This window comes from Amphiura filiformis, chromosome 11 (assembly GCF_039555335.1).
Source record: "Amphiura filiformis chromosome 11, Afil_fr2py, whole genome shotgun sequence".
Lineage (NCBI taxonomy): Eukaryota > Metazoa > Echinodermata > Ophiuroidea > Amphilepidida > Amphiuridae > Amphiura > Amphiura filiformis.
Window position 1 is genome coordinate 47,877,087 of NC_092638.1, and position 13,893 is coordinate 47,890,979.

The 13,893-nt window shown below is 37.4% G+C and overlaps 1 protein-coding gene across 1 annotated transcript in view; it reads right to left on the minus strand.

Moving 5' to 3' along the window:
* Positions 1-1,272: 1,272 nt before the first annotated feature.
* The window catches only part of LOC140164919 (syntaxin-8-like), a 97,553-nt gene continuing 84,932 nt past the window's right edge, over positions 1,273-13,893 (minus strand). Inside the window, exon 8 of the mRNA XM_072188318.1 lies at positions 1,273-1,643. Coding sequence (XP_072044419.1) covers positions 1,576-1,643 — 68 coding nt within the window. The 3' untranslated portion in view covers positions 1,273-1,575. The remainder of the gene's footprint in view (positions 1,644-13,893) is intronic.

Here is a 13,893-nt window from a genome sequence, read left to right on the forward strand (position 1 = left end):
GTCACTATTTGTTGAGAGAACTGTCACTAAATAGATAAATCCAAGATATACATCCAAGATGGTTGAAATCATCCAAAGGTTAAGTGCTCAACCACAAAGGGAGCTAAAATAATTAATAATTGGACTTGGTACAACTACATTGCTTAATTGCTTTACAGAACTGTTTCGTGAGGCCACAAGTTGAGAGAACTGTTTAAAACATTCATTTTACCATCCATAACTTTGAAACCAGACTAGGGATTTCAGGTAGCTCAGGTACTGAGCAAGTTATTATGATGGTAATAACTCAAGTTTCAAAATGTCCAACTTTGCTCTGAGTGGATGAGATCATGTCACATGGTAAATAAAGGCCCAAGGCATAAAACGCAGGATATCAGTCATATGTGACCATCCTCCACAACTGAGCCCGGATGTCGCCAGTGCCACTATTGAGATATGCTCCATTGAACTTACAATAAACAATAGGAAACAAAGGATTTATTGACTGTTTTATTGATTTTTCACTACTTAAATGTCAAGTACTATAGACATGATATACATCATTTTAAAGCTAATTTCAAGCAGAATATTTTGGTTGAATATCTCAAAAATGATGATTGGCGACTTCAGGGCTCAGTTGTGCTGGATGGTCACATATTTATATGGATTCTTATTAGAAGTCATTTTCACATTTTCACATTTCCAGAGTTTGAGAGACAAAAATAACTGAAGTTTAAATGCTGTGATTCATGTTCACTCTTTACATGAATCTTTCCCTGAATCCTTTAATTGATTTTCACTTAAATTCTAGCCCTGATTGCTCTTCTTATCCTCTGCCTCCTCCTAAGGAAGAGACATTTCATGGTTCCCTTAGCATAACAGTAATAACAGCGATGTTCATCTTTCACAGTAAAAGTTTGATAACCATCAATCTTAAACAATATGTCATGTTTGCTCATTGCAAGTCCTTGATTGTGATTGGTCCATACAATTCTGTTTCCATGGCACCATCCTGCATGATAGTAGTAGCTCTGGTTAGGGCCACAGCAAAACACCACCACTCCAGTATCAATAGCCAAAAGTCATAATGATAATCTTAGCCAAGCTGACACATCTTTTCTCCTCACAATTTGTGGAACATCGCAATCCGAGGGAACTGAGCCAGTTCTAGATGGGCAGCTGTGGAGGGGTTAGTGCAACAGGTGTTATATAGCTGCTAGGTATCATATTTTTAGATGTGTACAATATAGAATGCAGTAATTGTCAAATGTCTATAAGGCAGCTATTCTTCTGGCACTAACCCATATATGTGTTGATTGGATCCCAAAACTTTATGATGTCCATGGCAACAGCAATGGGCTATTCCAATTGACATCCATACACCCCGTATTGAAGACACAACCTTATTCTCCCACAGAGGGAGTGCAAATTTGAAATGGAATCACCCATTCAGGTAACCCCATTTGAAATTCTCACTCCCTGTGTGGATAATTACGGTCATGTATTGCTTAGGGGGTGTATGGATTTCAACTGGAATAGCCCCAATGTTTTAGGTTGCTATGATTACTGTTCCACTTAGTCTGCTTTCCATGGTCCTCATGGTGCCGGTACAGCTACAATTACTACAATAGCTATCAGTAAAACGATGATGATGACATAAAACGCTGTAAGATAAAAACAAAGAAAGCAGAGACACATAAGTTAAAATCATTGGTTTTTGTGTAAAGTAAGTGATCTGTGGAAAAAAACATACTTTTTATGTTTTAGTTACCTAAATGCTGTAAAGATTCGCATATGGCACACATGGGCTCCTTTGTTTTAGGGTAAATTTCATGTTTAATAAAAGAGCTCCCTCCTCTGAAAATGCCAACAAGAATAAGGGTCCTTGCAGGAGGGTACTTTTAGTTTGCGCCTAAAATTCCAGTTATGTCAAGTGAGCCCTTATATGCACTATTAGGTGAATCTTTAAGGTATAACGAAACAGGGCAGCCTATCTGCTGTGTCCTAGCAGGATATCAGTCAAAATCAGTGAGACATTTATGAGAGTATAAAACCATTATGTTTGATTCGCCGGCAGGTTGTTGTGGCATGTGGTAAACTCCGACATGAAGTTGTGAGTGTGCTCAGGTTCAGATCCGAACGGTTCTGATTACACAGCGAATTTGCAAATTCGCTGTGTACTGTCTTTTCCCAATTCTTCTTCTTCTTCTTTCTTTCTGGCAACCAGCCTCTTCTCTTGCATGTTACATGCTACAATGGCGCCACTTGCACATATGCATTGCCTATATCATGTGTCTTTAGGGTGTTCACAGATTTGAGATCAAAGGTCATTAAGGGGTCATTTCCGGTGCAAAACCAAAAACCTTCAAAATGTCTCTTCTGCCACAAATTACATAGCACGATGACGTCACTTGCACATATGCATTGGCTATATCCAGTGTCTATAGGGTGTTCACAGATAAGGGGTCAAAGGTCATTAAGGGGTCATTTCCGGTCTGAAAGCTAAAAATATTCAAAAAATCACTGTTGTTACAAATTACATAGCAGAGTGTTGTCATTAGCACACATGCATTGCTACCAACCAGGGTCTTTGGGGTGTCTACAGTTCTGGGGTCAAAGGTCATTAAGGGGTCGCTACCGGTCAAAATCTAAAAATCATCAAATATGTTCATTTTTTTAAATCTCAGAACGTAACCAGACCAGAGTGACATAAACTTCATATATGCATTCGTGTTACCCGATGTATGCAACTATGCATGGTATTTTTATTTTTTTGGTCAAAGGTCATTTAGACGTCATTTCTGGTTTTAAGCTAAATAACTTCAAGAATTTTTATCTCCATAACTAAGCATAGTAAATTTTTTTAATTTAAACTGTAACAATGCATTTTCTCGGTGTATATATGGTTTTTTTTTTATATTGGGGTCAAAGGTCATTAAGGAGGTCAAAACGTCAAATTTGCAAAAAATGTTTAAAATTGGCCCAATCGAGCTCAAATTCAACAGGAACGATTCTTACGACATTCTAAACATGTTAAAAATATTTATGACCCCAAAGGTCAATGTTTACTTTGGGGTCAAAAGGTCAAAATATGGTTGCCAGATAGCTATTCGCTGTGTACCCAGATTCTATTGACTCTAGTTTTTCCTTCTTTCCCACTCCTTTAATATATTGCCAGTTCGCCTGAGCTTCACTTCTTTATTTAACTATAAAAATTCATTTGCAATGTCATTTGATTCGTTAGAATTACTCACTGTCTTATAGGGCGGAACCATTTAACTTGTGTAAATACAGGAATATATATATATATATGCAGGACATTTTGTACATTGAGTAATGGGAGAAAAACGCTTTATAAATGGCACAAGTTATTTACACAACAACTTGTACATGTAGATCTAACATGCAAAACTATGAAATGACATCAGCACAAATGCATTATTAATCCTGGATTAATCTCAAAGTTATGTTATTATAGCGTTGTGATTCTGGTGACAAATTGAGCATTGGGCTATTACTTTTAATATCCACACTACCCCTGTGGAAGATTTTGGAAACATCTGCCACAGAGGGAGTATGAATTTCAAATAGAATTAGAACATTAGGTAGTTCCATTTGAAACTCACGCTCCCTTGTGTGAAAGATTTAGGTTGAAGCTTTCTCAGAGGGTGTATGAAATTCAAATGGAGCTGCCTCATCTGCTTAAAATTCATACTCCCTCTGTGAAACATGTTTCCAAAATCTTGCACAAGGGTAGGATCTTGATCAAGTAGAGGTACACATTACATTATTTACAAACGGTAGAGTGGAGGAACCACTGAACCAAATTTTTAGCGACCGGGAGTCATCATACAGAGTTGTATTCAATATCTTGAGGGAATAATAGCATGCTCTGTTGCAACTTCGGCAGCACATCTTGGCCTATCGCAAAAAAAGAGCCTGATTGAGGTCCCCAGTAGCTGATGAAAATAGCTTTCCAGCAGTCCTAAAGAAATCAAGTTAACATGTTTTAGGCATTTTCTGAATGTTTCTTATATGTTTAAAAGGCAAAAACTTCAGAGGCTCTTCTCCTAAACACTGCCACCCTGAAGTTACCCCACTAAAAAATCTTTTCATGTACTGTTTTGCTACCCATGCTGTTTGTTTTGTATGCTATATTAATAGAGTGTCTCTGGAAAGATTTAGGCTACACATATTCACCCTAGTTCTCATTTTCAAATCAAGTTTGAGCATCTGTTCTACATTCCCTTCCTATTCTATTCTCTTGCAAGGAGCAAACACTTTGAAACTTCATATACAATTTGTTAATAATTAGTGACTACCCACAAAATGTACTGGATATGTTTATATAAATCTATAGTGTAAAATGAGTAATAAGCCCTCCTTTTTGTGATACATGAATTTTCGATGTTTTTGCCAAGTCAGAGCAGAGTATATTTATAAGCACAATTTTGTGATGGGTGTTCCATAGTTGTCCTGGAGGAAATAAGAAAGGAAAAGGGGAAATCTACAATAGGAAGGAAGAAGTGAAGATATGCAAGAGAAAGAAATGAGAAAAACAGAAATGAAGGAGAGCATGGAGAAAGAAAGAAATGAAAATAAATAAATAAAGAAAAAATTAATGAAAAAGAAGAAAGAAAGAAAGAAAGAAAGAAATAGAGAGTAAGAGAGAAAGAGATTAAGAAAGAAAGAAAGAAAGAAACAGAAAGAAAGAAAGAAAGAAAAGAAAAGAAAAGAAAGAAAGAAAGAGAGGAAGAAATAAACAAAGAAAGTCAGAACAAAGAACAAAACCATCAATTTGTTCACAGTCATTGAAGTACAAAAATAAACTTCACAAAATATTAACTTAACGTGTGAATTTAATATTGAAAATCATTGAAGACTTAGGCTTACTAGGCAACCTGAGCATGACTTTGTACATTTGTCATATTCAAGAATGCCTCCTATAATTTCCTGTCTCGCAGCTTCCAAAATTACTTATTCAAGTAAAATTATGAGGATTATGTATGGGTGTAAGTAACCTAGTCAGTTAACAACATGGTTTACTAGGTGGAGGTATAGTCAGTTGGGGATATCGTGTGAAAACACAAGATTAAGGCCATATCATACTACAGTTTGTCCACTCTGAAGTACAAAGTGACAACGCGCGCGTATACAGCGCGTAAACAGTGTGCTGCATGTATGCATGCCTTCAAAGTCGGCACAATGGGTGCGTCAGCGTCGCTACTTTGTACTTCAGAGTAGACTGACTGTAGCAATCGCTGCTTGTGATTAAAAAAATGCTAGTGATCAAACGCTGGTAGCATTTGCACAATCACTAATGTCCATTTCTGGCTAGCGATCAAATTACCCCCTTTTTGAAAAAATTACATTTGAACCAGGGGTCGCATTCTTGCGTGCGCTGGACCCCTTCAATTACAAGTTGAAATTGACCAATAGGTCCAATCAAAAATGCATGGACTCCTTAAATTTTATGATGCATGGAAGCTTAAATTAAATCATTTAAATCCTTTGCCGAGTTGCTCATAATAAAATTTTGTCATTGCCGATATAAAAAAGGAACCAATTAGGCCAATGAAAGTCAATTCCTTGTTTCCCGTTACACAATTATTCATGACTGTGTAGGTGACCATTTCATTTTTCATTATTCATTATTTCATACCATTTCATTATTGCATCTGTTACAGGTGTAAACCAATAACTACCCATGTATACATGTGATAAATCACAGTTTGTAGTTTACAGATGTAGTTTACAACCACATGAAGGTGATTGTACAACTATTATCAAAAGTTTCACAATATTTTTTACGGGATGAGATCAGAGCAGATCAAAAAGTGCGGGACAGAGAAGTGAGTAGGTATTCATTAATAATTCATTATTAACCATATACCATGCTTCTACTGCAAGGCACAGTGGTTCAGAAATTTGAACCCCTTAAAATTGTCACTGGACTTTGGGTTTTGGAGGGCTAAGGGTCCGAAAAAAATCAATTGGACCTTAACATTTTTGAGCTTGCGCTAACCCTGGCCCCTACTTTTGAGGGTTGATACACACATGCCCATCACCTCTACATGGAAGTACCCTTCCCCTGGAAAAAGGTACTAGTGTAGCAGCTGCTTGTAAGGGCAAGAAAATCCCTGAAAATCAACAGAAAGAGATTTATGATTTGTCTCAAGACATCAGGAAAACACAACACCAAAGCATTGATTAGACTCCGCATTGCCCTCACGATCATGAGGACCATTTATTAAGCTATTTATGACCATTCAACAATTTATATTCATATACATAAATATAATTGAGATACATAATGATAGATTTCATAGCACTTTCATAGCAATTAAGACCTGACATAATATAAATAGAAATAACCATACTGAATTAGTTATCTTCCAATAAATATTATTAATAACACAATACAAGAATTATTGGAAAAATGTGTACAACAAGCCAACCATACAGGCTGGACATGCAAGAATTGACTTCTGTATCACATTTAACCAAATTTCATCTTAAGCAAATACAGATACCTCTTTGGATCAAACAGAGGATTGAATTGGAAATCAATATTTATAACGCATAATTATTAAATAAACAGAAATCTCCAAAAGAAGAAACAATGCCAACTCTATCAATGAATTAAACCTTTAAATCCCTATATAAGCTGGTAATTATTGAAAAGTGAGCCAAAATTTACTATAAAATAATATTAATAAATGAAATAATCCACTGACAAAACAATCAAGCCAAAAAGATACTTCAAATAAGCATAAATTACTCTACATAAAGCGTAGTAGAAAGTGGAGACAATCTACTGACGAGATTCCTCAGGATTTGAAGAAACTCCAGACAACGCATGGCGTAGTAGAAAGTGGAGACAATCTACTGACGAGATTCCTCAGGATTTGAAGAAACTCCAGACAAAGCAGCATAGTAGAAAGTGGAGACAATCTACTGACGAGATTCTTCAGGATTTGAAGAAACTCCATACAAAGCATTTATTAAGCCAGCACAAAGCGTAGTAGAAAGTGGAGACAATCTACAGACGAGATTCTTCAGGATTTGAAGAACTCCATACAAAGCATTCATTAAGCCAGCACAATGCATAGTAGAAAGTGGAGACAATCTACAGACGAGATTCTTCAGGATTTGAAGAACTCCATACAAAGCATTCATTAAGCCAGCACAAAGCGTAGTAGAAAGTGGAGACAATCTACAGACGAGATTCTTCAGGATTTGAAGAACTCCATACAAAGCATTCATTAAGCCAGCACAAAGCGTAGTAGAAAGTGGAGACAATCTACAGACGAGATTCTTCAGGATTTGAAGAACTCCATACAAACCATTCATTAAGCCAGCACAAAGCGTAGTAGAAAGTGGAGACAATCTACTGACGAGATTCTTCAGGATTTGAAGAACTCCATACAAACCATTCATTAAGCCAGCACAAAGCGTAGTAGAAAGTGGAGACAATCTACAGACGAGATTCTTCAGGATTTGAAGAACTCCATACAAAGCATTCATTAAGCCAGCACAAAGCGTAGTAGAAAGTGGAGACAATCTACAGACGAGATTCTTCAGGATTTGAAGAACTCCATACAAAGCATTCATTAAGCCAGCACAAAGCGTAGTAGAAAGTGGAGACAATCTACAGACGAGATTCCTCAGGATTTGAAGAAACTCCAGACAAAGCAGCGTAGTAGAAAGTGGAGACAATCTACTGACGAGATTTCTCAGGATTTGAAGAAACTCCAGACAAAGCAGCATAGTAGAAAGTGGAGACAATCTACTGACGAGATTCCTCAGGATTTGAAGAAACTCCAAACAACATGGCGTAGTAGAAAGTGGAGACAATCTACTGACGAGATTCCTCAGGATTTGAAGAAACTCCAGACAAAGCAGCATAGTAGAAAGTGGAGACAATCTACTGACGAGATTCCTCAGGATTTGAAGAAACTCCAGACAACGCAGCGTAGTAGAAAGTGGAGACAATCTACTGACGAGATTCTTCAGGATTTGAAGAAACTCCAGACAAAGCGGAGAGTAGCATAATTTGACATACTTTTATTGAAGCATCTTTGACAAATGAGATAACTGATTTACCCTTCCAGCTACTGGGAGGGTGGGTGAGATTTTTGGTCCAGCATGATCGGAGGAGCAAATGCAAGTGGCTTACTAAGAAAGATATGAACACAACAAAAGAAATGGAATTAAAGCAGATACCTGATTGGCTGCACCCCACTAAAGTGCCATCTGAATGGCCAGGAATCTGGGATTGTTGCTATAACAACACAACAACTCCTACAACATTCCAATACCATGACCCAAATCAATAGCATAAGTTTCAAGAGCACTTGATATGGCTCAAGTGGAACTGATAGGAATTGTCCACATGAACGCCCAAGTTTCCTTGATGCTGAGACAATCTGGTTTTTAAAAGATTTTCAACTTTGAAAAACGTCAATATTTAAATACACAATTTTTTATTGGTATGTTAAAGTTTGTTAGAAATCAACATTTTATTCAAAATAATGAAATATTTGGCCAGCAATTGGATTTGAGCGGAGTAGGGTAACGGGAAACAAGGAATCGACTTTCATTAGGCTTACGACACAGAAAACTCAAGAAATCTTCCGAATAGAGCATTCCAAAATCATGAAAATATTTGGTCAATACAATAACAACGCAATAACTCCGATACTGACAAGTTCCCTGACCACAACTCCTGGTTGTGCAAGGCACAGTGGTTCAGAAATTTGAACCCCTTAAAATTGTCACTGGACTTTGGGTTTTGGAGGGCTAAGGGTCCGAAAAAAATCAATTGGACCTTAACATTTTTGAGCTTGCGCTAACCCTGGCCCCTACTTTTGAGGGTTGATACACACATGCCCATCACCTCTACATGGAAGTACCCTTCCCCTGGAAAAAGGTACTAGTGTAGCAGCTGCTTGTAAGGGCAAAAGTTGATCAAAATGTATGTTTGATTGACAAGGGAATGACTATTCTAATAGTTCTCAAGATATTATCCGCTGCATTGACTTACTTTCCTCTATTTATGCGATTTCCTAATGATAGAACATGAAATGATTTGTCCCTTCATAACATGAATGTTTGACCCATTAGAACATACACACACTATGGACTACAATGGTATCATCCCAATGGCATAGTCCAATAACCTCAATTAAACAATCATAGTGCAAATTTTGCCCTCAAGTTGCAGAGGATGAGTTTTTGTACCCAAATTTTCAAAGGTCATTCAATGAATGTACAAATGTATTAGAGTTAAAGAACTGTGCACTAATAGATGAGAATGTTTTGGATCCAAGTAACAACATCATTCATCAAATTACGTTACTTGAATTGAGTTAAAAACTGATATAAACAAAGCCCATTTAAGAAGAATTATGCACATGAGGGGAGGTAATTTTGGGTAGGAATTACTGACAAACATTTACATAAATGGGGTAATTTATGGCTATTTAAGATCGTGACTATCTGATGGAAGTTGTCCTGATGACTTAAAAAGTTACTGCAAAGCTTACAGTCATTATTGTTTCAAGTAGTCAGTACAAAACACAAACATTTTAATATAGTTTGACAATTCCAAGTTTGGAACTCTGATCTTTTGTAAATGAATTGAACATGGGAATGCATTGTGAAAGCTGAAGCAAAATGAATTATTTCCTAGCATATCTGAGTGTCTCTTTTGTTTTGTATTTGACTCTTTCAAACTATCATTAATACAATATACAAATTACATTTTGTAAGGCTCCCACAGAGTAAAATGAGTGAAAATTGCAAGATCGAGTTCAAAGATCTCAACCGCAGCCATCAAATAAATTAGATATGCAATAGTTAATCTAATTATTTCCATTGACTTTATACTGCTTTAACTTATGGGTACCCAACTTGCAGTGATAATTTAAATGGTATTACTATAAATGACTCTTTTCAGAGCCACCAACCTTTCAGTCAGGACAAGGGACAATCCATTTGAACAGCTCTTTTCAGAGCCACCAAATCTTCAGCAGGGAAGGGGCACCCACTAAACTGACTCTATTCAGAGTAAAATGAGTGAAAATTGCAAGATCGAGTTCAAATATCTCAACCGCAGCCATCAAATAAATTAGATATGCAATAGTTAATCTAATTATTTACATTGACTTTATACTGCTTTAACTTATGGGTACCCAACTTGCAGTGATAATTTAAATGGTATTACTATAAATGACTCTTTTCAGAGCCACCAACCAGGACAGGACAAGGAAAAGTCCGCTTGAACAGCTCTTTTCAGAGCCACCAAATCTTCAGCAGGAAATGGGTACCTACTACAATGACTCTTCAGAGCCACCAAACTTCAGCGGACAAAGGACAGTCCTCATGAATGTCTCTTTTCCGAGACACCATCTCTGAAGTAGATAAGGGGAAATCTACTCACATATTATTGGCTAAGGGGCAACCCACTATAATACTCTATACTCTAGGGGCAGTACACATGAAGAACTCCTGATCGTTTCATCCCTGAAGAAGTTAGAGCAAATCCTGACAAATAACAGCAAACCTGTTGAAAACCTCAATCTGTACAATACCTATTCATTCAAAACTGAAATTACCTACTTTGAACTCTACAAGAACGTTTCTGCTGTATCGCCTTAGCTGTCGGGCTCCATGCACATCAATGTTTGTTTCCATATGGAAATGAATGGCTACATAGACAGGTACAGCTACCTAACTATAGGATAGGGAAACAGGTTTGCAGGAATACTATATGGGAAGCGAGCATTATCCTATAGGATCAATCAAAACACATACAGAGATAGGGACACCCAAAATGAAAATACAAAGTTCAACATACCAGGCTTTGCCATTTGAAATTTTCAGGGGAGCTTTTAATTGCTCTCCTTGAGTGCTATAGGAGAGCACTAGGAGAGCATTTTACTGTACTATAATTATTATTGTTACACCAAAGGTAGGCGAACAATAAAAAGCTCTCCTCAGCTTTATTTGAGGGGAGTGATGGGGGAGCAATTGCTCTAACTTATCTCCTCAAATGGCAAAGCCTGGCATACCTTTCTCAATAATTTTATGTAACAATCTATACTTCTTTTGACAGATTCCATCTGAACCTGGTAATCCACTATGGACAGTCCAATTAAATGACTCTCTTCAGTGCCACTGATTCTGCAGTAGCCACTATTTCTACAATAACCTACTGTGTATACAACACTTTTCAGAGCCACCAATCTATAATAGATTTACTCCTCAAATCTCTGTGCAAGAGACAGTCTACAGGTAATATAGCTCCCTAATAAGCACCATGTTGTGGGTAGGGCTTAGCCTACACATATTTTGATGCCAGTATCCCGTACAATCCACATCACTTACATCAGAAACTGCACCATACTATTCAGCAAGTTCCTTCAGCGGTGTCCGTCTGCTCTTTTTGATTATTGTGTAAAAAGAACTAGGTCACACGATGCTACACAGCTTGACCAGCGAATGAGGTGCCGATGTGATAATGATGTGATTCAATTAGCCAATCAGAACCCCACTTCTGTGTTTACGCCATAGACAGTGCCAAATTGGCAGACCGCTGAAGAACCTTGCTGAAAACTATAGTCGCAAAATACTGACAAGAACTGACAACTTTCCAAATGTATCCACCTGCCCTAACACTGGCATCTAAAGCCTGATGCATACTTCCCAACCATTGCTTTTGCTATCCTATCAAAGCATCATGCCATGAGCTAATTAAAGTTCTTTGTCAAGACCAAAGGAAAAACTTACGTTTTTCTGCTGACAGTTTCGCCAGAAACCTTCTGGCTTTCTCAAAGCGATTGATGTTGTTATTGATCCATCTGCTTGGGCGGGAATCCCGGCGGATGTTATTGTTTTACCGGAAGTACTCCTGTCTCCAACGTGGTCTTGAGCAGAGGATCAAAGATGTGGCTCAGAAAGAATGTCCCCTCGTCTCTGTTCATGGTGTTGTCTCCTCTCTTGCGAATCCATACTGATTCCTTGACCCATCGTGCCCTGCGGTTTTCTTCCGGTAAAACAATAACATCCGGCCGGGATTCCCGCTCCAAGCAGATGGATCAATAACAACATCAATCGCTTTGAGAAAGCCAGAAGGTTTCTGGCGAAACTGTCAGCAGAAAAACGTAAGTTTTTCCTTTGGTCTTGACAAAGAACTTTAATTAGCTGTTTAATCAACAGACCTGATGAACCTCTTCAGTCATCATGCCATGAAATAAAAATATCCTTATAAGGGCATTTCGCGATCCACGGCCTCATCCCCCCTACTTTTCTCAAAAAAAGTTGAGATTTTTATACCACTGGAAACCTCTGACTACATAATGTTTTAATATGTACAAACAATTTCTTGCAGATTAATATGTTTTGCAAAAATATCGCCATATTTGAATTAGGTTCTGGTACACCAGAACGAGATTACAACAGTGGCCTATATAGAGCAGTGTAATACACCTAATCGTGCATAACTCGCTAACGCAAAATCAGAATCAATTGAAATTCTGGGAATAAGCTTTTTTCGTGGATATCTACTGAAAAATGTCATAAAAAGAGGATGCTAGGATCACAAAATACTCCTTTAATATGAGAAATATCAACCTAATAAATTTACTACAGCAATGCAATGACCTAAATAGTGACCTGTTTTTAGGCATGTAATGCAAGCTAGGGATTTTATTGACATTAGTGCATTAGGATTAATAAAAGTGGATATCTAGTGGATTTACTTAGTGCACTGGGTATATTACACAGCATTTATTGCAGCTTATGCATCAAGAGATTTAATAATATGTGTATAGATTACATTGGACACCCATTAGTAGTGAACGTTCTGGTACATCAAGACACTTTCTAGCCCTGTAAATGACACATAATGAGAAAATATTTCCTCTGTTCATCTACTTTTGATATTTATCATCATTATTTTAGAGATTATTCTTAATATGGTAAACAATGTGTTAAAGACACATTACTGATATGCAGAATTACAAAGTACTTAACCCTAACACTACCAGAGCACACTAAAGCTCACTATTAAAACCACTGCTTGTGCATGCATTCCATGTGATGCCATGACACAATCAGCCTAAGTCATATATACCCAGGGAATCACTGGCCGGGCCAGTGTAACCCCTGTGGCTACAGGTCGGTGATCTTCTGTGTGGCATGCAAGGGGTCCGAAGTTCAAATCCAGGGGGTACCAAGCGACTTCTTTGTTTATCTTCTCTCCTTTTTCATTTCTTCTTTCCCTTCCGATAGCAAAAAGAGCATGGGCATGGTTAGGGATAATACATCCATATTTGCAGGTGCTTAACATAATATACTGTCATAGGAATATGTTTTTTTTAGCTACCTCGGAAGCCACCTACAGGATCTCATTTTGCATTTAGGATTTTATTGCATTGCAAAGTAGCAAAACTTTCTTTATATATGGCCCAATTCGGTGCCTGGAAAAGGCTATCCCTCTTACAACCTATCGACAGGTCTAAAATCTATAATGAGGTGTCACCGGGTTTTGCAAGAGATAATAATACCAAATCTAAACACCATGAAATTCACCACATCACGACCTAGCTCACATTGGGTGTCCCATTCCTTTTTTAAAGGAATTTTTATTAACTCTTGCTAGCTTTTGTCAGGGTCAGTGATATTTGTCTTTGTCAATATTACACAGGTTTATACACATGGGTTATTACAAGAGTCAATAAACATTCAACTATAGATAATGGACTTAGTTTTGTGCAATGTAGTTATATTGAACTGTATCTGAAGTAAATCACCTGCTACACAGTTTTCTATACAGAATGATTTGTTTACTTTGTGATGAGGCCTAACCTAACCCCTGCTAGTTTTGATTAACCAATCAGTTATGTGTAT